The 22,918-nt window shown below is 37.7% G+C and overlaps 1 protein-coding gene across 8 annotated transcripts in view; it reads right to left on the minus strand.

The window, feature by feature from the left end:
* Positions 1-22,918, minus strand: part of OSBPL6 (oxysterol binding protein like 6) — a 237,049-nt gene that overhangs the window by 42,973 nt on the left and 171,158 nt on the right. For 4 of the 8 annotated variants that reach the window (XM_058440763.1, XM_058440769.1, XM_032755283.2 and 1 more), the window contains 8 exons: positions 20,116-20,169; positions 18,981-19,094; positions 18,694-18,864; positions 15,315-15,447; positions 12,632-12,735; positions 11,957-12,049; positions 7,312-7,386; positions 2,282-2,447 (listed from right to left, as the gene is read on the minus strand). In XM_058440763.1, coding sequence (XP_058296746.1) covers positions 2,282-2,447; positions 7,312-7,386; positions 11,957-12,049; positions 12,632-12,735; positions 15,315-15,447; positions 18,694-18,864; positions 18,981-19,094; positions 20,116-20,169 — 910 coding nt within the window. The remainder of the gene's footprint in view (positions 1-2,281; positions 2,448-7,311; positions 7,387-11,956; positions 12,050-12,631; positions 12,736-15,314; positions 15,448-18,693; positions 18,865-18,980; positions 19,095-20,115; positions 20,170-22,918) is intronic. The other 4 variants (XM_058440774.1, XM_058440764.1, XM_058440778.1 and 1 more) reach the window with 2 other exon arrangements.

A 22,918-nucleotide genomic window follows, 5' to 3' on the forward strand; every position in this document is an offset into this window, starting at 1 on the left:
GATCTTGTTCTTTTTTTATGGTTGCAAGTATGAACATTCTAACAACATAACTTTTTGATCCATGAGCATGGAATATCTTTCATTTATTTGTGTCCTCTTTAATTTCTTTCACCAATTTTTTTATAGTTCTCAGTGTACAGGTCTTTCAACTCCTTGGTTAAGTTTATTCCTAAGTATTTTATTTTATCATAAATAGGATTGATCTTGATTTCTTTTTTAGCTATGTTGTTATTCGTGTATAGAATAACAGGGTTTTGTATGTTCATTGTATATCCTGCAACTTTAATGAATTCATTCATTAGCTCTAACAGTTTCTTGGTGGCATCTTTGGGGTTTTCTACACATAGGATCATGTCATCTGTAAATAGAGATCATTTTACTTCTTCCCTTCTGATTGGATACCTATTATTTCTTTTTGTTGTCTAATTGCTCTTGATAGTACTTCCAGTACCATGTTGAATAGAAGCAGGAGGAGTGGGCCACCTTGCCTTGTACCAGATCTTAGAGGAAAAGCTTTCCATTTCTCCCTACTAAGTGATGTTAGCTGTGTGTTTTTAATAAATGACCTTTATTACAATATGTTGAGAAACTTTCCTTCTATAGCTAAACCTTAAGAGTTTTTTTTAATCAAGAAAGGGTATTGAACCTTGACAAATGCTTTTTCTGCAAATGATATGATTATGTGGTTTTTGTCTTTCAGTTGGTTAATGTGATGTATCATTCAACAGAAGCTTTAAAACTCTGTTGACACTTGGATTTCCTGGAGGCTTCAGAATTGCAACCAAATACACAAAGTTTTCCTGGAGCTGCCTTCCAAAGTACCATCTCCCCTTAGCAGCTGTGCCATACTCATATATTCAACTCACACATTTGTGGTCACACTCTACCTTTTGCACCTCCTTCCCCAAAGTAGAAGTTACTGGCTATAAATCTATGCTGTTACATAAACAAATTAATATTGCTCTAGTCTAATATCATAATTAATATCCAGCTAAGAAATGCAATGAACATACACCAGGAGTAAAATGGCAGGTAAGAGAGAGCTGGTCTTACAGAAGAGTCTCAATTGAGAAATCTAAGGGGTTTAGCTGAATTGTTTTTAGAATCATGGAATTAATGAAATCTGACAGCACATTTTTGCTGATGGTTTGAGATTGCAAATGTTGGCTGCTTCAACATTTCCAGAGAGATCTTCAGTGTGCCCCCTTCTTTTCCACCAGGCTGTTGAGTCTCAGGGGGGCACCTGAGATGTTCTATTTAACATATTTGTGACGAAAAGCAATACAATGTTTATCTCTCTCTAGAAGATTTTAAAAGACAATGCCTGAGAAGATACTATCTTAAGAACAAACTTGAGTTGCTGAAAGTTCAATACTGTGGCAGTAAACGGAGCCTAGACTCTTCTTGTTAAACACTGACAGGACTGCTCAGTCCATCTACTCTCCACTATCCTGCTTATTTACCATACCTACTCTCTGTGGCTGATGATAACAATTTAATTTATACAATAAGCCTCACTGAAAATTTAACATAAAGAAGAGGCTCAAATGTGGGATCAATTTCCCCTCAAATCTGAGCTGGCCTATGGTGCTTTGAACAATAGAATACAATGGAAGTAGAATGCTGCACCAGTTCCAGAGCTGGCCTTGAAGAGGACCAGCAGCTTCCACTACCAGGCTCTTGGAACCCTAAGCTGCCACGGAGAGGAAGGGGGCACAGTTGTGTGCAGCCTTCCAGCTGTGCTGCCAATGTGCTAGGCAAAGGAGGGAAGCTACCTTGGGTCTTTCAGCCCAGCTCAGCCTGCAGCCGAATCCTAGTGACTGGGGCTAGTCAAAGACATGTGGCACAGAGGCTTCCCTGCTTAGCTGAGCCCTGCCTGAATTCCCGGCCCACAAATTGTAAAGTCCAATAAATGAGTGGTATTTAATAAAAAAAGAAATAAACAGAATCTAAAGAGAACCAATAAATACATATTAAATGATAACTAAGAGACATTGAAAAAAATGTTGAGTAGCAGTATCTTGCCGGATTGTATACAACAGCTTTTTCATCCCCACCCCCATGGCACTTTTTCTTTAGTCAAAACTGTAAACCCGTGATGTGTGATCTTCCAACAGGCAAGCATCATGTCCTGTTGCATTTTTGTATATAGAACTTCAACCACTATATCAAACCATTTAATCTTTCTATCATTACCACAAAGACAAAGATAAAAGAACAAAGGATACTCTTTCATCAAAGAAGAGAGCTTCTTTAAAGGGCGCATTATTTTTGTTGTTACCTTTCTGTGCGATTAGACAAAATTCTTCTTGCAGCTTTGTATAATCTGTTGAACTTTCCAGAGGGTCAGTGAGGTGGCTAGGGGGAGTCTGAAATTCAATATCTGCACAAAGGTTGGGGTTGGAGGAATGCAAGCGAACTGGTGACATGGTAGCACTGAAAGGAACCTGAAAGGGGAAGATACAAATTATTAAAGAGCAACAGTGCATTGTTTCACATTCTCCTACACAGAAAAGACCTCTCCCATTCTTCAAAATAATAGATTCCTCTCTGATAACACACTTGGAGACACTCAGTACTCATTTATTTTGCAGGCAGTTGGGGTGGGAAGAGGGAGTCTCATTTTCCATTGTTGATTTAGAACTGCCACAAACTTACCGATTTTTCACTGCTACAGAGAGAAATAACTATAGAATGTCAGGGAGAAAAGACATAATCCCAGGCAAGCTTAAACTCTGAACTCATACTTGCACCTCAAAAATAACTGGCAGAAAAACAGCAGTCTGAACGGTGATGTAGCTGACCTTCTCTTACAGTCTGGACTATCTGAGCCTGGAGCAGGATCTTACTAAACCTGTGAAAATTCAAGAGATGCATATACTGGAAGATTCACTTACTCTAGCCATTAAATAAAAAACAAATCAGGCTTAACAGGAAATACAGTAATGGCTTAAAGAGACTCACACTTATTTTGGAAATTGACTTATTAAAATTTATATTAGTAAATGAAATATGTATTATATAAATTACTGTGGTTTACCTTTGTATGTTACACACAACTCTATTACATATATGCACATGGCTCATGAACCGGCCAATACTGAGAAGCAGTAAGTAGAAAAAGTCATATTACTATAGATTTTTCCACATGGCTAGAGGTACTTCCTTGCCCAGGCTGGATATGGACTAGGCTCCTGATGGGTGGAGGCAAAGCACCTTTTCCTCCCCTTTAAGAAGGCTTTACCTGAACATTACAAATGTCAGCCAAACATTCCTGGAAAAGGAAAATACCAATTCTTCCTGCAAATCAGATCACAAACAACTTCTCCCTAATTCTTACTGCGAAGAGGTGCATTCAATTGTCTTCAAGAACCAGACTCTTAGACTCCACCACAAGTTGAAATTTTGTGTAACTGATAGGATAATTCACACCCCCTGGCTAACAGGGAATGTGCTGTGGGAGGAAGGAATCATTACCTTCTGATGGATATGTATGCCAGGACCTGTTCTTTTTTAATTTTTTGGTTTTTGCTTTAAACTTCCTAACATTTTTGATGAGAGAAAGGGGGAAGGAGAAGAGGGCACTTTTTCTCCGAGGATTTAGAGGACAGATGGAAGAGATGGAAAGAACCAAAATATCTGGCGTGAGCTGCAGGTTGAGGGCAGTTGAGACAGAGCGTCCTTCTGAGGCAGCACTGTCCTGGCAGGGATTTATTTCTCTTAAAAGATATCCAGGACTTACTGGTGAAGAAAGTGAGCATGAAGCTTTCCCCCCAAATTCAGCTAAGCTAAGCATGTTAATATATGTTATTTGAAGCATTTGGTATCTGGAGTTATCAAAGGAACCCTACCTCATCTTCTTTGGAGAACTTGGCTACACTGGCCTGGGAGATGATTGTTAAACAGCTTGTTTATCGATATTATCAGGCTGAAATTTTCTGGCTATTCTAGATTTGAGACCCAGAAGTGGCCAATAAGCCATTTAAGAAAATGGAGTGCTGGGGTTCAATACTCTGCTGGAATCCTGTCCAGATAACTTAATAATAACAAGGACTGAGGACCTTTTAGGATACCTACAAAGGAATGGTATTTATGTGGCAGAATGTCAGAAGATAGAGAAAGGAAGTTCTGACCCTAACTGTGGTGATGCTCAATCTAGAAAGAGCAGTCAGCCCACTGAGGGACAGAGACTGCATGGAAAAGTTGCTGGAGATTAGGATGTCATGGGGAGAGACTGTGAGTGGAAAATATAGGTAGATCTGGGAGTTTTCAGAATTAATGATACAGTTTTCTGATAAAAGGAACTAGAACAGCATTAAAAAAAATAAATGCGGGTCTTTGGTAATACGTTGAGAATCATGGAAAAGGATTTTATCTGTGTTCAAGTGCCCTCAACATTCCAAGGACTCACATGGCTTGGAAGAGGAGTCTCTTCCTCAAGCAGGTGAGGAATGGGGGCATGAGAGTTGGTGAGAAGCTTGTATAGGAGGCCATTATGCAGTGAAAATCCAGGGAGTCCAGGAAGGACCCAGACTTGTCTCTGAGATAAATTATTATTTCTCTATTAAATGTTGGGGTCAGATGCTGAGAATAAAAACGTAAGTTACAAATTTATATTTTGAACATAATGGAAACTTAAATTGGCTATTAAAACAGTAAAAGTGGTTTTGCATATTACCCATAGGGAAAGAGACTTGAATGTTCCATTCAAATTGCAATCAGATGGTTCCCTGGGAAATTGAGAACTAATTTGCATATACTTCTGACTGAAAATGTTTATATATTGGTATACTTTCTTTTGTTAAAAAGAGGTATGTGAATGGGCCATTTTAATTGAGGACTTCATGAAATGAAATTGAGAATACAAATTGGGATGTATTAATCTAACCCTAATTAAATATCTGTTCAGACTGGGGACTTATTTACTCAGCTTTTTATTCATCAATTTGGGTATTATGGGATTCAAAAACTAAGTGGTAACTGGTTTCTCTGTCAGTGATGGTTGCAGTGGGAGCTGCCTACAGCTCTCCATGTTTATACCTGAGAACCCTCAACACTCAATTTGGGCCTTTCTACCTTGTGCAGGAAACAAATACAAGGCTTTCTTGAAGTCCTGTGAAAGGAGGGAAGCCCGATCCTAGAATATTCTGGTAGCAAGAACTGAAGTTTGGAATGGGGACATTAGGAGATGCTCTTTACTCCTGTCCATGAAGAAGTCAAAAGTGAAATAAGTTGACAATGGAGTTGCTGACAGTGAAATTCAGCAATGGTAGACATGAAAGTCTACACAGTAGGTCTATGATAGATACTATGCTTACAGGACTCATCAAGCCAGTGGGAAAAGTCTCCTGCTGTTGCTATTCTGCACTATGTGTACAGGGATTCTTTGAGGGTACTGACTGCATTGGGATCCTCAGTGTTCTGCCATGGGGAAGAGCCAGTATATTTCTCTTTTTCCAGTCTCCTGTTCTGTTGGGTCTGGCTGCTGCTGTGAGTTGGCTATTCTGAATGCTAGTGCTAAGAGTCATCAAGAATAAATTTCTGAAACATCTGCTAGATGTTGCTGCATTTTGGTATGTAAACAAAGCTATAGATCCTGGAGTAGCCAGTCCCCCTAGTTATTCCTGAATACCTTATTAAATGTTGCCAGTAGCTTTCTTACTACATGCCGCTAAGTTTTTCTCGTAACTTCTATAGTCACAGCTACCCTGGGAGGTGGGCATTAATGATTTCTTCTTTTAAAGGCTTTTTCTCTTCTGCTCCCAATTTTAAAAATATAAACCCATTCTATTCAAATAGGTACTAATCTCAGTTTTATTATATTCACTGTATGTATCTGCAATTTAAAAAATGAACACAGAAGAGACAGAATCACTTCTCTGCATGCCATCTTAGATGTATATTGCTTAAGAAAACAGTGTTTTCATAAAATGATGGACTGTTCCTTTCCATACTAAGTAGTTGTTCTCTCTCTAATAACCATGTGTATTTCTTAATTTTATAAATGGAAAAATTACCTTTAATAATATTTAACTGATTATATGTGCATCTGTTGTCAGAATCTGTTACCACATCAGTGTCACGGGATTTATACATCTGCATTTGAATACATGCATAAGATATACATGGATCGTGAAAGCTATTTCGATAATTTGTTTGTTCAAATGTTTACAAAACTGTGAGTTTAAGAGTCAGTTCCCTAATAAATTCCAAGTCACTGGTTCATTTCATAATCAAAAGCAAATTTGTTTCTCAGTCTAGCTAAACACCCAGATATAAGGCAAAAGCCAATTATTAATCATAAAGTAGAAAGCCACCAATCCTCATACCAGCATCCACTCTCCTGTAATGTAGCCAAAACTTTCTCATACTTTTTCAGCAATTCTAGTCTTAAAATACATTCCACCCTTAGTGACAGCAAGACTGTTGTAAATTAAGGAAATATTATCTAATAGCCAAAAACTAACATCTATGATTGCTATGAACTCAGTAATCTATATTTTAAGAAGTTCATAGGTGCTCGTGATTAAACAAATATTATAATTGGCTTTTATCCAGCAAGGAGTTCTTGTGTTTTGATACTCTATTTTATGTTCTGTAGACAAGTCATTCACTATCCATTTGCCTTATCTACCTCGATATGTTCTCTACTCTCCTTATATCCATTCTATTTTCTCTTAGAAAAAAAAAATCTCTAGATACAGGTTTAAATACCATAAAACTGTCTTTTTTTGTTATTTCCACACTACAGTTTCTAATTTTCATGTCAATATTCTTTTCAGAAAACAATTTTCCCTTGCTAAGTGTAACTTGGGTAGCCAATTTAGAGATGACAGCAAAATTCACCTTTTCTTACCCTCTCATTTCTTTATTCTCACATCCTTTTCAAATAGTCACACTGCTACAAAAAAAAGCACAATTTATGTCTGTAGTAACATGACTTTTCTTAGGAAAAGAGAAATCAGTTAGCAAAAGTTCCAATATCAGTATGGTAAAAAAGAAAAATATATAATTTAAGGAAAGCTCACATCATGGGGCACTGTACTCAATTTTGCAAATTTGACTTAAATTATGTCTTCACGTATAGTAAAAGAACTAGATTATATAATAGTTCTCCATTATAAAAAGGAATACCCGTGTTCGACTCCTGCCATGCAAAGACAGCCAGAGAACATGCGAAAGCTATGCTGCCATGATTGGGCTACAGGTGATGCCATCACACACCAGTGGCACCATCAGGACAGGGGGGTCACCCTTGTACACAGGTTCTCATTCTTATTAAACTTCCACTTGAGATTGAAATCCACTCACTGTTGTAGCCACTGCTGCCGCTAGCCTCTGCCGGCGCCGAGTTGTGCTGAACTGGCCCTTCGCAGGTGGCCCTTCCTGACAGTGAATGGGAGAAGAGAAGAGGGGAGGAAACACAGGACGGGGGAGGAAAGGATGGAAAATGGGAGGATGAAAGATAATCAGACAAGGAGAGGGAGAGTTTTTAACTGAAGTCGACTTTTCTTAAATCAGCATCGAAAAGAGCTCACAGGGGCATTCATACTATGAGAAATGTTCATCATTCTCATTACTCAAACACCTGAATTCTATTTGCTGACTATAACCCACACCCCAAAAGAGATGGAGTTATAAACTGATGGACAGCCTGCAATTTTAAGGTAAAATAAATATGCATACTGTTTTATTCATATGATATCATGTTATATGAAGTCAAAAGGTATTCAATAAATGGTAGCAAGGAAAAAGTAAGTTCAGGAAAAACTGATTAAATAATGTGGGAAGGCTAAAATGAACAGGTTGTAATGAGAGCCTCCAAATGGCCAGACAGAATTTTTTTTTTTAATTTCTTACTGGAAGAAAAAAAGTTAAGTGAAGGGTATGAGAGTTCTTCAACTTCCTACTTAATCTCCTATTATACAGCTCAGTATCTGGGACTCAACATCAGTAAGAGTGCTGGGATTTTCAAGTCTAAGAATTTTCCAAGGAAGATGCCAGACCCCATAAGATCAGAAAAGAAAACTTAAGTTCCTCAGTGGGTAAGGACAATGCCTATAAAAATCAACTAGGAAAATCTGAAAGCACAGTTTTCATTCAGTAATGTGCACCTATGCACAAACCGGTAGAAGAATCCTACAGCTTTCTTTCATTTTGTTTTCTTCCTCTTGGTGGATGGGATTAAGGGATGATGATATTTTCCTTCTAATCATTCAACTTTGCCTCCATCTGACAGACCCTGACACCTCAAGGTTGTGAGCAATATTTTTTTTTCTTTTTTGAGATAGGGTCTCACTCTGTTGCCCAGGCTGGAGTGCTGTGGCATGATCATGGCTCATCGCAGCCTTGAACTCCTGGCGTCAAGTGACCCTCCCACCTTAGCTTCCTGACATGCTGGGATTACAGGCATGAGCCACCTTGCCCAGCCATGAGCAATAATTTTATTTCCAAATAATTAAGATATACTTTCTTAGAATCTCCTAACAGCCCAAATTGAAGAACCAGTAGGACTGCTTTAGTTTTTTTGGGATGTCAGAAAAATATTTAAAATTTTTCTACCTCTAAATCTTCAAAAAAGTTCCAAAATTACAATCTTATTTATTTTCCATCTTCATAAATCTTCTGCATACATATATGTATATGTTTGTCATACATACATACACACATAATCTGTTTTCCACAAAAAAAATTTTCTAGACAAAATCCTTTCTACTTAATATAGTAAAACGGGGAAGAACTTATTTTCACCCTTCAGTGTAATTTGAGCATCTATGAGATGCAGGACAGCTACACAGGAGCAACATAAGATCATCTGTCTGCTACTATGTACTTTCTACTATTCCTCATTCCCTTCAACATCCAGGGATCTAGTATTTAATTCAAATTATCAGCAACACAGGAGATCTAACAGCTCTTTCTTTCAAAATCATTTCCTTCTTGCCTTCCTCTTACTTCATTTAAAACACAGCCAAATTGTTACTGCATAATGGTACTGAGATTTTTATTCGAACCGGAAAGTTTGAAGTTTAGGAGGCAAGAAGAAATCCTTTTTCTAAAAGGTAATCTCCACAGAACCCTCTTGGACAAATGCTGACTTCATGAGTTATACAATGTGGATTTCTGAGGCCAACTACCCAATAGTTTCCAGTAGAAACATGGCCATACCAGTCTAGAATTTAACCTTCTCACTTAAATCAATAGCACAATCTAACCTACACAAGAATAAGCAATCAAACATCCAGTATAACATGTTTTTCATTTTTACTTTCTTGCGGTCAATTTTTTTAATGATCTATTTTATAATTTTTTTCAAAATGACAACTACTATGGAATACTGAATACAAAGTTCACTAACACAACGTTGATAACAACAACAGCAGCAACAATACCACAACCACTACCACTGGACGGTCTGGGCACCTTCACAATGGCTGTTGTACTTAGTGACGAAGAAGAGAGGGGACAGAAAATGAGCTCTCACCGCTTGAGAGCCTCTCATATTGGCTGCAACATCAGCGACAGTGGTTCAAGTGGTGAGATGATCATTGACTCAAAACAAATACTTGGACTCATTAGATAGAATTCTGATGATCAAAACATTTAAAACAGGAAGGGAAAAAGCTGGGTATGAGGTAGGAGAAAGTGGTGGGTATCTTTAATCCGCTAGAGTAAAATTAGATGCTATGCCTCTCTCTAGGCAAAATACTGAGTAAAGATTTTCATGTCGTCATACTCATCCTAGATGAACTTATGATTCCCTAGCCAAGTGTGAATTTTGAAGAATCTTGGAGAAACTTCCCAGTAGTAGAGAATGAGTATCCTGAGGCTCCTGCAAGACCTGTTGGTTTGGGCAAGCAGAAAAGGTCCATGGATAGCACCAAGTTCTGCTGTGTTCCCCTTAAAATACCTTTTGTTTTAGTCCAGGTGGAAGTGGAGTTTCTCTGGGAATGATCAACACTTTACTGTCTATTTATTTCTTCTTGGAATTGGAACTAAATCTCCCACTTCGAAAAGGCAGTTGTCTTTGAGTGTCTTTGAGGGAGAGATGATTTCAATTTCACTCAAAAATAACTAAACTAGAATTACAAAGGCCATTTTATTACCCTTAGCAAAATCACAACAAGGTGAAATGTCATAAATAAAAATTTAAAAACAAATGAACCACCCAAAGATGTGGCGGGAGTATGAATGAATATTTTCTAGCTTTTTGGACATTTTCTCCTGATGACTCAAAAAAATCTTCGTAACTTTTCTATGTAAAACCACAGGCTAAGAGGCTAGGTGGTATACTCCCAGTTGCATTCTGTGTCCTTCAGAAAAAAAAAAAAAAAGAGTGATTTCAGGGTCTCCAGTGGAGCTCCTAGATGCAGCAAGGTGGCTGGAACATTGCACTACAACTCACTGAGAAACAGCCTGTCCAAGACAACAGCTCTGAACAAGAATGTGGTCAATAGCATACACTACAGACAAAAGATTAAAACAATATCTATTAACAAATGTATGTGTTCTTTCTTGTGATGCAGGCCTTCTTCAATTATTTTATTTAGAGGAATGATTCTTTTCCTTATAAAAATGATTCTTTTTCTTGGCTTTGATTCAGACACCATGCTTAAACAAACAAACAAAACTAGACTCTCACAAGTTCAAAACCAATAAAACTGCCAAAAGCAATTTTGAGTAATTTTCTTGTGAAATCACTTGGCACATCTGTCCCCACAGTATTAATTTTATGAACAGAAGGGAAAACATACAGAAATGTACTGAGCAAAGGAACACAGAAAGTTGTGTTCATTGAATGTAGACGTTCTAAATAAAAAAACCAATGGGTATTAGTGCTTATGAAAATTTATTTTCAAATACATCAGATTAGCAAGCAAAGCAACAGTTTGTTATTTACACAGTCAGAATCGTAATATGAAGAATGTTATTAATGAAGTCAAAATTAGAGAAGAATTATTTTGTTAATTATTCAGAAGGGAATGAAGAATTCTGAAAAGTACTTCTTTCAACCTTTGTATTAGAATATAAATTTATTTGTAGTGTAATTTTAAAAAGCCAAATCATAAAGTCTAATCTTGATTGTACAGGACAAGGGCCATTTATAATATGCATTTAGGATGATGATAATGGAGATTCTAGTTTAAAGATCTGAAAGTAATATCGTTTATGACATAATCTACCATATTTTGAATCACTGCAACACAATAATATAAAAGGATCTTACTTTAAAAATGTTACTCATTTCAAATACATAATTTATTTCAAATAAATTTCAAGTACATTTATTACAAGCTATTAAGAATTTAGTTCAGATTTTAAGGTGATTGTTGAAAGCCAAATAATATCTATTTTTGTAGGATCATAGAATTTTAGAGTTGAAAGAGAATTCAGAGCTTATTAAATAAACTCTATCACTTTACCCAGGAGCAAACAAAAGCTCAGGAAATTTAACAGAAATGTACGAAATTATACTGTCAGAAAATCACAGTGATTAGACTAGAATCTGGGTTTGTTGATTTCTAATCTATTGAACCTCCTACACTTTTTCTTGATAGAAAACATTTGGACAAAGCTGACACGTAAAAGCCCCTTTTAAAATCTAATATTTTTAAATGAGTGTTCATTATAATGCACTAGATTTTTAATCTAGATTTTTAAGGTAACTTTTTGCTAAAATATATTTTAATGGTTCAAAGGCTATAATTGAGAATAAAAATGCCATTTTGAACACATATTGTATAGTTTTAACCTTTCTTTTAAATCCTTCTCACTTATGCCAGAGTAAGAAAAATATAGAGATTTCCCACTATTTTAGATAATGTAACAGTTTGAAACGTGCTGGCTTTAAAGCAGTTAAGTTGCCCTTTCAATCTAACACCCATAAACGGATGTATAAAGACTAGTACTTTAAAAGTATGTAGAAACATGAATGAAGGAAAAGTAAAATCTGTACCTGCAGTTGTATTTTTGTATCTTTGCTGACACTTTTTGTTCTCCATCGTCTTGTGACCCGCTTGTCTTTCTTTGAAATATCTACACAGTTAGCCTACATTGCACAAATAGTTAAAAGCAACAAAGTATTATTAAGTTCACACAGATGATACAGGCATAGACAAGAGCACAGCAAGTTACTAAAGGATCATTGTTAGAGCCTATAAGCAAACCAGCCAGGAGAGAAAGGCATATCAGACACATAGTGGGCATTAAAAAGCAGAAATAAGAACTTAATTATAAAATATATTTTTCTGATAAACAACATGAATACAGGATTAGAAATCTCTAGCTTTGTTTTCTATATGAAAAGATAGTAATAATTCTGAGAGTATCTAAAGCATATCTTCAAAGCTACCATTTCTAATAGGACACAAACATGGAAGAATAATTCAGATACTGAATGTATTTCTTCTGGTTAGTGTGTATTTAAATGTAAAATGTTTTAAAATAATCATCTTAATTAACACACTGACACTGAGATTCAAAAATATTAAAAATAGCTCCAGAATATAAATGAATGTCTGTATTGTAGTTATTTATCTTTAAATGTTACCTTATATATTCATAGAACAACCCAATAAAGATTATAAATTAATATCCTAAGTCCTTCCACCACCAGCAGGAATATGTATACCTGCATGTCAGTAAAGTTAGGTGCTGACTGAGTTCTCTGAAGTATTTCCAAATTTTGCAGGAGTTTGCTAAGTTCCACAAGGTTTGACTGGCAATGTGCAAGATCTAATAAGAAATCAGAAATAAAAATATGTTAAAATTGGGTAGGGAGCGATTGTGATGGTAATAAAAGGGTCAATGCAAATTATGGCAAATATGAGTAGGCAGATCCATGTTTATATGATGAACATATTGGCAGGTGAAACAAAACAGACCCTTTTCTGGTGCAGAACCAAAAACCATTGATTATATTTCAAAGCTCACTCTTACAAGTTAACAGCTATTAGTGCAGAAACCATGAAACTCTCAGTCACATTGTATGTGATCCCTTTTCTGCTCTGATAGCTTTTGCCACATGGGAAGCACACTCAAGTGAACTTCAGCAGTCCTGTGGTTTCATTGTTAGGAGCTTGTCTACCTGCTCCCCTAACGTGCTTTAGAAGATGGTTATCTGGAATTTGGGTAGCGTTAAAATCAAGTTCAGAAAAATAGGATGGAATACAGAATCAGTTAAACATATTTTCTATAATTTAGCTCACTAACAATGTTGAAATGAATGACTTTAAAATTTCTTAGAGATATTATATTAAACAAATCAGATTTTCAAAGTGCATTCACTGGTCCAGCAACATCATCATCACCTGGACATCAACTCATTCTGTCTGAATTAACATTTAGAATGAAGAAATGACTTTTAGTTTTCTTTTAAATTTTTTGGTGCATTTAGAACAAGAGAATATTTAAAAATCTATATAATAAAATATCACTCTTTAAAAAAACCCTGACCTTTAATATGTGAAATTAAACACAGTCAAGAATATTGGGCTGGGTGCAGTGGCTCATGCCTGTAATCTCAGCACTTTGGGAGGCAGAGGTGGGAGGATCACCTGAGGTCAGGAGTTCAAGACCAGCCTGGCCAACATGGTGAAACCCCGTCTCTACAAAAATACAAAAAATTAGCCAGGCATGACGGTGGGTGCCTGTAATCCCAGCTACTCGGAAGGCTGAGGCAGAAGAATCTCTTGAACCAGAGAGGCGGAGGTTGCAGTGAGCCGAGATGGCACCATTGCACTCCAGTCTATGCAATAGAGCAAGACTCCGTCTCAAAAAAAAAGAAAAGAATATTGAGTTACTTTTCTTATTTTTGTGGTCAGTTGCTAAAAATTTCATTTTGAGCTTTCTATCCAGGAAATATTACACTCATACTCCCTAATAATTGTGATTATTCTATATAAATGGTGCTATATAAACATAGAAATCTGGAATTGGGGCTGAAAACCATCTAAATTATATCCACCCTTTTTCTAACAGAATGAAAACAGAACTTTGTGAATAATTCAATTTAAGGCCTAGGACTCAAAACTAAGTGTAAGGAGACATCAATTTAGATTTTTCAGTTGTAGTTTCCTTATCTGTCAAATGGTGATAGTAGTATTTAGCTCTCCTACCTGCTTACTGAGATGGTAGATGAGAAAGTTCTATGAAAGCCAGAAATGGTCTCTAAGAAATACTTATTGTGCTATGTCTCATCACCCTGCTACAGCCTTCACCTGGACCATGCTACATCATTCTTTGTCACTTCTATTATTTACAATAAGAAAGAGAGGAAATCATACTTTCACATAAAGTCTGGGATGTGAGTATCTCAGAAGGCTGATAAAAATGACAAAAAATGCTGCATACTTCGAGTCCACATGCTGCTAGAATAAGAAAAAATTCTTTTGGTTGGAGGACTAACATAGATTACCAAATTTTAATTTTTTTAAGTGAGAACACAAAAAAGTGATCTGATATCTACTTATATTATAATTTTATAAGAAAAAATAATTTGAAAAAATAGGCCCAATATCATCTTAGGATCGTCTAAAAATAAACTAATTGAGCCTTATTAAACACCGTCTACGTTGCCCTTGTTTTTCTCAGTTTTGAAGGTAAATGAAAACTGTCTCATAGAATGGAAATGGTCTGTAGATCAAGCTTGAACCATTGTGCTCTGGCTAATTACGAGGAAGGTGAAGGTAAGAAGAGATGAAGACACTCAGAGATGGCAGTATGAGGGAAGCAGGTATTGGTTCAGAATATTGAATCACTGATCCATAGTGGAGCACACTAACAGGTAACTGTGGATATAAGATGCAGCATTTTACAACTTTGCCATTTATTGCCGAGTTGTCAGGAAACATACACCTGCTCTGTGGGCAAGACACAGCAGCAGAGAAGGCAGCTGCAGAAGTGACCTAGTGAGGACGACAGAGCAGTGATTCTGGGGCCGTGGGCAGAGTAGGCTCCTCCTTGGGAGTTACTCCTCTGTGTGACTGCCCCAGGATCCAGGAGCTAAAGAAGCCAGAAGGAACTGGTGAAAAGACAAGGAGAGACGGCTGAAGTGGGTAGAAGTCAGGGGAAAGGCAAGAACCAGATTCAACTGCTGTGAGGGTGCAAGAGAACTGGCAGGTAAGGAGCCCGAGTCATGGCAGAGAGAAAGAGCTGGTGCATAAAAATAAGAACAAGGGGAAGAAAGAGCAAGGAAAGGTCAAGACGATCAAGGCAATCAGGGTAAAAGATGTAGCACTCATAATTCACCTCTTTAGGTTTTGTTTCTTGTTTGGTTTTGGCTTACTCTCAGGCCACACTGGGCAAGAACTAACCTTCTGCACACCTGTCCATCTCTTCCGAGTCCTGTAACCAGGCTGCCACCTTACTCTGGCCGGTCGTGCAGGTTGCAGGGAGGCTATTGCTGCATGGTAAAGGGGACTGCCACGGAAAGCTGTTTGGTTGCATCTACGGCAAACAAAGATGAATTGTATGGTTATGAAACAGTACATTTCAATGATTAAAAAAATACAAGTATCCTCAAAGCTGTAGTAACAAATAGAGGAAGAAAATGCACACTCAAAACATGGAAGAAGCCTCTTGGCTAAATGTGGTTTGTGTCCAGTGAGGGCGACATTCCTAGACAACAGCCCCTCATTAAGCTGCCATCTCCATCATTCAATGAAGGACAACATTTAAGTGTGTTGTATCTCATAATCACAAGGACCTGCCAACTCAAATTCCCAGTAATTTTTAATCGCTCAGTAAATTGTATTTGCAGTGTCCTTACTGCAGTACTCTTAACTCATGATTTAAGGTCTTTCCTTTCCAAAAGGTTTCTGTACCATTATGACCACTCGAGGTCTCCTCAACCACATGTGATCCCTAAATACATTATCCACCAGTAAGCAACTTTGCAATGCCTTGAATTCATATTGGAAATTATTTATAAAAAGGCAGTCTTGGCAAGTTATCATCTATAGCTTTCCATTAAAGTTATTATCTATAGACTTTTCATTAAAAAGATTTTATGTGAAATAAGTGAAAGTTGTATTAAGTAAATAGATACTAAGGTGACTGCAGGAAACAGTGAAAAAAGAAGAAACTTATTTCTTAAAAAATTGAAATAATTTTAAAACTTCATAATTGACTTTAATATCCAACTACAACTGAATGGTGTCTCTTCTAAATCATTACAAAGTGAATGATGCACATTCTTAGCAAACCCAGGCTTATTTATTACTCACAGAGGGCCACAAACTAATTAACATTCAGGAGTCTCATAATTTGATATGTAGAAGACAGGCAAAGTGATAAAAAGCTCTTTTCACTCTTTATTGCATTTTGATAAATGTAATGGAAATCTTTCACCGAGCAGATCTTAGAGGTATGTCATTAACCAGACCAATAAATCTGTTTTGAAAACCAGTGCTGAAGAGCTTTCTTATTTCAAGGCAAACAGTGAGGAGGATTTGATTTTAGTCTTCCATTCTCAGATATCACCCAAGTTATTTAACAAATAAGGGATGAAAATAATACATTTTCATCAATAAATTTAATAAATATTTTAATAATTTAATTAATAAGAGATAAAGTATTTTCATCAATACTCTGTGCCCATGATGTAGGCAGAAGCTGGATGAACCAAAGAATTAAAAATTTATATTTTTTAAAGATCTATTTGGAATACATTTCTCATTTAACAAGGACTAAATCTAGGATTCAGTCTGCCCTCTGGTGAGAACACAGGAGGCCAGAGAAACTCGGCACTATCTTGGGCATCTGTAAGTTCCCAACCTTCCTGACGCCCTGACCAGATGGTTTGTTCCCTTTTTTATTTCAGAACTGGTTGGTATGAGGGTTAATCCAACACCCTATTCCTAGAAAAAAGATAATTAAATAGTCCTTGCAAGGCTGCAACCAGAATGGAATAATGTGAGGTTTAAGGCCAGGTGTGGTGGCTCACGCCTGTAATCCCAGCACTTTGGGAGGCCGAGGTGGGCAGATCACTTGAGGTCAGGAGTTTGAGACCAGCATGGCCAACATGGCGAAACCCTGTCTCTACTAAAAATGAGCTGGGTGTGGTGGTAGGCACCTGTAATCCCAGCTTACTCGGAAGGCTGAGGCAGGAGAATCAATTGAACTCAGGAGGAGGAGGTTGAGGAGGTTGCAGTGAGCCAAAACCACATCACTGCACTCCAGCCTGGGTGACAGAGACTTTGTCTCAGAAATAAATAAATAAGTAAATAAATAAATAACGTAAGGTTTGAGATAATTTTAATATCGTTAATAGGATCTATCAAAAATTGCGATTAAAATAACAAAAACTGAATATAGTAATGTTTCATTTAATCTGATTTGGTTAGTATTGCAGTTACTCTATGAGGTTTTTCAATGGTTTGCAAAGGAAACTTGGATGTATGTATGACATACATTCCTGTGTAAGCAAACAAAGAAAAGCAGAATCTTCACTGGAACGTTCTTGAACACAATGTACTGTGGCAGCCAGCTTCCTCACCCTCTCTGCCCTCAATTTCAGGTGCCAAATGTGAAGGCGAGCACCCTTGCGCAGTGCAGTGGGGCTAGGTTTCAGGAAACTTAATTATTGAATCAAAGGCAGAAACAGCTGTTTCCCTGTCTGTTGACTTAACCTTGATTTTTTTTAACAAACAACATATCTTGCTTTTCATCAACACAGAAGTGAACTCTCATTTCAGCCCAGAGAACAAGGTCAGCCTCCCTTAGTCTGGTATCTGGCAAAAATGGAAAGGGCACTGACTTTGGAAACAGATGTGGGCTTGGATCCTGGCTCAGCTGTTTAATGGCTATGTCACTTCTGGACAAATTTTTTACTGTCTCTGAACTTTGGTTATTCGAAAGATTAGAGATGAATGAGTGCCAAATGCTTAACACAGTGCCTGATCACTTAAATAGGCTACTACTTACATTATTGTCACATTCTTGAGCTCACATGTAATTACTTCATGGAGAAATTTGATAGTCTCTCATGTATACATTATAGGTCAAGACACAAAAGCAAATTTCATTTTCAAGACTGAGGTTTTCTTATTACCATCCAGGAAGGCACCTGATTTCTGAATGTTGATTAAATAAATGTTTACCTACTTCCTAGTATTCCTACAAAGCCACATAAAGTTAGAAGATAGTCCGTTCATAAAAGAAAAATAACTGCTAATTCTCTTGGTGATCCACATTTCTGCCTAATTTATACTTGCAATTAACTTTCATGCCAAATGTCACTGTTGTCTTCTGAGTGTTAGTTTACAAAGCAAACCTCCTCTTTCTGGTTTTCCCAAATGAGACTCAGTTATGCATTTGCATAATTTTCTTCTCTATTTTATTTTTTTTTTGAGATGCAGTCTTGCTCTATTGCCCAGGCTGTTCAGTAGTGGCACAATCTTGGCTCACTGCAATCTCTGCCTCCCAGGTTCAAGCAATTTTCTTGCCTCAGCCTCCCGAGTAGCTGGGATTACAGCTATGCACCATCACATTTGACGAATTTTTGTGTTTTTAGTAGAGATGGGGTTTTCACCATGTTGCCCAGGCTGGTCTCGAACTCCTGGCCATCAGGTGATCCACCCGCCTTGGCCTCCCAAAGTGCTGGGATTACAGGCGTGAGCCACTGTGCCTGGCCAAAATTTGCATACTTTTCGAAGCAATTTTCAGGCTGGTTTTTATAGAACAAAGTCATACCTTTCCATCCATTACAGAAACATTAGCAGCTGGTGAGGATTCAGCTGTGGACGTTGAAGGAAATATGTGAAAACTAGCATCTCTTGGTGATCTCACAATTTCATTCTGACGATACAACCGATGATGTCGCAGTTTGGAGACCCATGCATCAAACCAGTCCTGGGATTTCACCTAAAACAATGAACAAGAGGAGAGAGTAATTGTAAAATCACTCTCCTGCCTACCACTGGTGTAGGCAAATGGTTTCCCCTGATAATGGCAGAGAAACTGTTGAAAAGTGATTTCACCTTCAAATGATAGATGTGCTCTTCTGTGTCAAGGTCTATTCTTCGAGCTTTCTTTTTAATTGACATGACTGAGAGTCCGACATCTATGCTCCCATGGACCTTTCCTTTTTGAATCTGAAATCAAAAGACTAGTAAATAGGCTGAAAGGATATATGATTTGATGTTTCTGTACTGGATTTAAGTGAACTCAAGGTAACCTTTAACTTATCTACGGGAAGTGGAATACTACATATACCTCCTTAACAAACAGAAAATAGTTAAGGTTCTATGGATTAGGTTCTAGGATAGTTGATGTTGCAGTGACTTCACGTCACTTTTTATAAATAAGACTATTCATCTTATTCCTGTCTTGGCATAGAATGTAATACTAATTCTTCATAATTCTAGATTGCACAGCTTATATTCTCCCAAAAGGACATCTTTAGTGGTCCTAAAATAACTGCGGTCAATCTTTGACGTATAACCCAGAACATCCCTGAGTAATCAGCTGGCAGACAGCTGCTGGGGCAGAACGGGGCAGCTGGGACCAGAAAGCAGGGAGCGGCCGGCTTTTCCTTCTGGCTGCTCCTCTGATCAAGGACATGGCTGATTCAATGGCAGGGATGGGGACAAAACTGAAACTGTTACTTTCCCTACACCACAATGATGAAGGAATTTTCCAGTGTTACATGCAAACTACTCCTTTGTATACTAAATAAAAACAATTTGAAATAATTTTTGTGAATTGGGATCTCCAAGATAAAAAGATATATGACGTAGAAATAAAATTTGTAAGATAGTTTTTAAAAGGACATTGACAAGAACAAAGCAGCACACATAAAGCAGAGTTTACCGGGAGATGGAGGAAAAAAGCCCATTTGCGTTTTCTCTCCAAGTGACAGAAGGTGATTTTACTCATGAGTCACTTTTAAGGTTTAAGCTTCTGTTTTCAATAACACACATCAAAATAGTTAAATCTTCATGCACTAGGTTGACACACTTTAGAACATGGAGGCTTGGGAGCTTGTGAAATCTTACAGGCCCAGACATGCACAAAGCCGGTAACTATGGCACAAGGCTTGTACAATTACAGTGTTTACTCACTTCAAGCAGAATTCAAAATCAATCTTTGAAACATGTCCTGTGTGCTACTTACATCGAGTGGTGCCTTTGAATACTTTAACATTCCATTATCCAGGACAAAAAAACGCTGCAAGAACCAAACACCCCCAGTTACTGTCTGTATTTTGAATTATATAAAACATTGACAAATGTGGGTCTAACATTGCTTGGCATTTATTAATCAATATGTTTGATCATTTTAATGTATCTGGATTCAGTGCATTTGGCCACAGTCACATTAAATGGTAAGGAGATAAGAGCTCTAGTTCCATACCGTTAACCTACCAAGATTCTTTTATACATAATCCAATGGAGATGGAGTCTTTTCACCATGATTTTTCTTAACAGGGAAGGAATCTGAGGACCTGAAACTACAATCCTCTGAATGAACCACATTGGGATGTTTTTCAAAGTGAGAAATGATCACAGTGACTCTGTAAGGAGCTCTATACAGGTCTACAGGGAATTTTTCACCGTGAACATAAACTCCTGAATTTTCCCTGGATACCATAAGACAATTCCTGAAAATGTTCATGTCCATTACAGAAGCCAGTGGACTGAATCTATGAATAATGAATTATCCGGAAAATTTAAGTGGGCTTAGCAATATGCTTGCATCTCTACTTAGCAAATGTTTGCATTCTACCATTAATCAGAGAGGTTGAAAATTATTTCTGAACTACATTAAGGGTAAAAAAAGAGAGAGGTTTTTGGCAATTTTTGTCTCCTCCAAGATAATCCTAGTCCAGTCTGAATGGATTTGCCCATTTTTGCTCTACAAACACTCAGGAACTCTCAGCTGTTGATTTTTCTTCCATGGGCAATTCACAAGACAACAAACAGCTCCCAGGGCCCGGTCAAAGAATGGGTCCTGTGCCCTCTAGTTCTACAGATGCAAGTAATCTTTCTGTTCCTGGAAAATTACTCTGCTGGCAAGTTTTTATGTGATTTGGGACCTCTTAGCTGCTGAGATGGCAGGCAGGCAGGCCTCGGGACCGCCTTCTGTGAGTGCAGTGGCCTTCTGTGAGTTCTGCACAGAGAACACCTATGAGTTCTGCACAGGACTCACAGAAGGCCACTGTAAATCCTTTGTTACAGGTTCTGCAGGACAAGTAAGCACTGGAAAAAAGAGTCTCTACGGTTGAAAAACACTTGATTAAAATCAGTTGCCCTTAACTTGGTCAATCAAATGGGCTGACATCTGAATAAACACATGGTGGTTGTAGAGATCAGAAGAAAAGACAACAATGCAAAGCAGGCCCTCCTGTTCCTGTTATTTATGTAGCAAAATGTTCAAAGGCACGGTCTAGAAAGTTGCTGCTAAACCACAGCCAGTTTCGCTGAAACATGGACTGAAAGTACTAAATTAAAGTTAGCAATTCATACAAAATTGGTTTCTTTGACCGTTTTTTCCTGTGTTTCCATTTCTGTCTATCAAAGAATTTCAGCAGAGATCACCTATAGCATATCATAAGGAAAGAGATTAGCAAGGCCATCAATTTGGGGAAACACAAAGAATGAAAGGCAACAGTGATTGTAGGAAGGAGGATGGCCAGTTGGCGAAAATCTCAGGAAGAACAACAGTGAGGACAGGTCCTTGGCACTACGATAATATTATGGGTTCAGGAAAGATCGTTTCTGACAAGGAAGAAGGCACTTTCAGAGACAGGGGACCGGGGCAACATTTCTCATGTGTTCATTTTTAAGTCTTTCCCTTAAAACACATAAAATGTTTCCTCAAGGAAGTTAACGTACATAACCTCCCTGCACTGAGCCAATGGGCAGCCACCACTGGCCATTTGGGCCAATAAATGTATCTGTCCTGAGATGAAATCCACGTGCAGATGTGCCAAATACATAGATTTATTCTTCCACTGATTTCAAAGAGGATACTGGGTGGCCCACTAAAGAGTTTAAACTGACATGGTGGCTCACGCCTGTAATCCCAGCACTTTGGGAGGCTGAGGCAGGCAGATCATGAGGTCAGGAGTTTGAGACCAGCCTGGTCGATATGGTGAAACCCAATCTCTACTAAAAATAAAAATTAAAAAAATTAAAAAAAAAATTAGCCAAGCATGGTGGCATGCGCCTGTAGTCCCAGCTACTGGGGAGGGAGGCTGAGGCAGAAGAATCGCTTGAACCTGAGAGGTGGAGGTTGCAATGAGCCGTGATTGTGCCACTGCACTCCAGTCTGGGTGACAGAGTGAGACTCTGTCTCAAAAATAATAATAATAATAATAATAGTTTAAACTGAAAATGTACGGCAACTTTCTCCTCCTTAGTATGACAGAATCCTTGCTATTTGGGTAATGGTAAAATGCAGTAAAAAATATTTTCTCCATAATTAAAACTGAGAGATAGGACAAGGATGTTGGGAGGAAGGAGAGGAATAAATTATAGCCTTTAAAGAGCAGTAAACAAACTTCCGGGATCAGTGACCTCCAGCTTTAGTTTGTACTGGTAATAATAATTCTAGGAATTTATCCCAAAGAACTAAATAGAAGTTCACGTGTAAGGATGTTCATCACATCACAATAGTAAAAAATAAGGCATGTCTTACATATCCAGCAACAGGACATTAGTTCGATAGCAGTGGGAGATAAAATATAGATCCATCCAAAGTGATACATGCATGCATTTAAAATACCTCATATTTCAAAGAGTATTTAATGAGAACTTATCTATACTAATTTAAGTGAAAAAAGCAAATCAGGCCGGGCGCGGTGGCTCATGCTTGTAATCCCAGCACTTTGGGAGGCCGAGGCAGGCGGATCACAAGGTCAGGAGATCCAGACCATGGTGAAACCCCGTCTCTACTAAAAATATAAAAAAATTAG

The sequence above is a fragment of the Hylobates moloch genome, unplaced genomic scaffold, assembly GCF_009828535.3.
Source record: "Hylobates moloch isolate HMO894 unplaced genomic scaffold, HMol_V3 SCAFFOLD_1, whole genome shotgun sequence".
NCBI classification, from domain to species: domain Eukaryota; kingdom Metazoa; phylum Chordata; class Mammalia; order Primates; family Hylobatidae; genus Hylobates; species Hylobates moloch.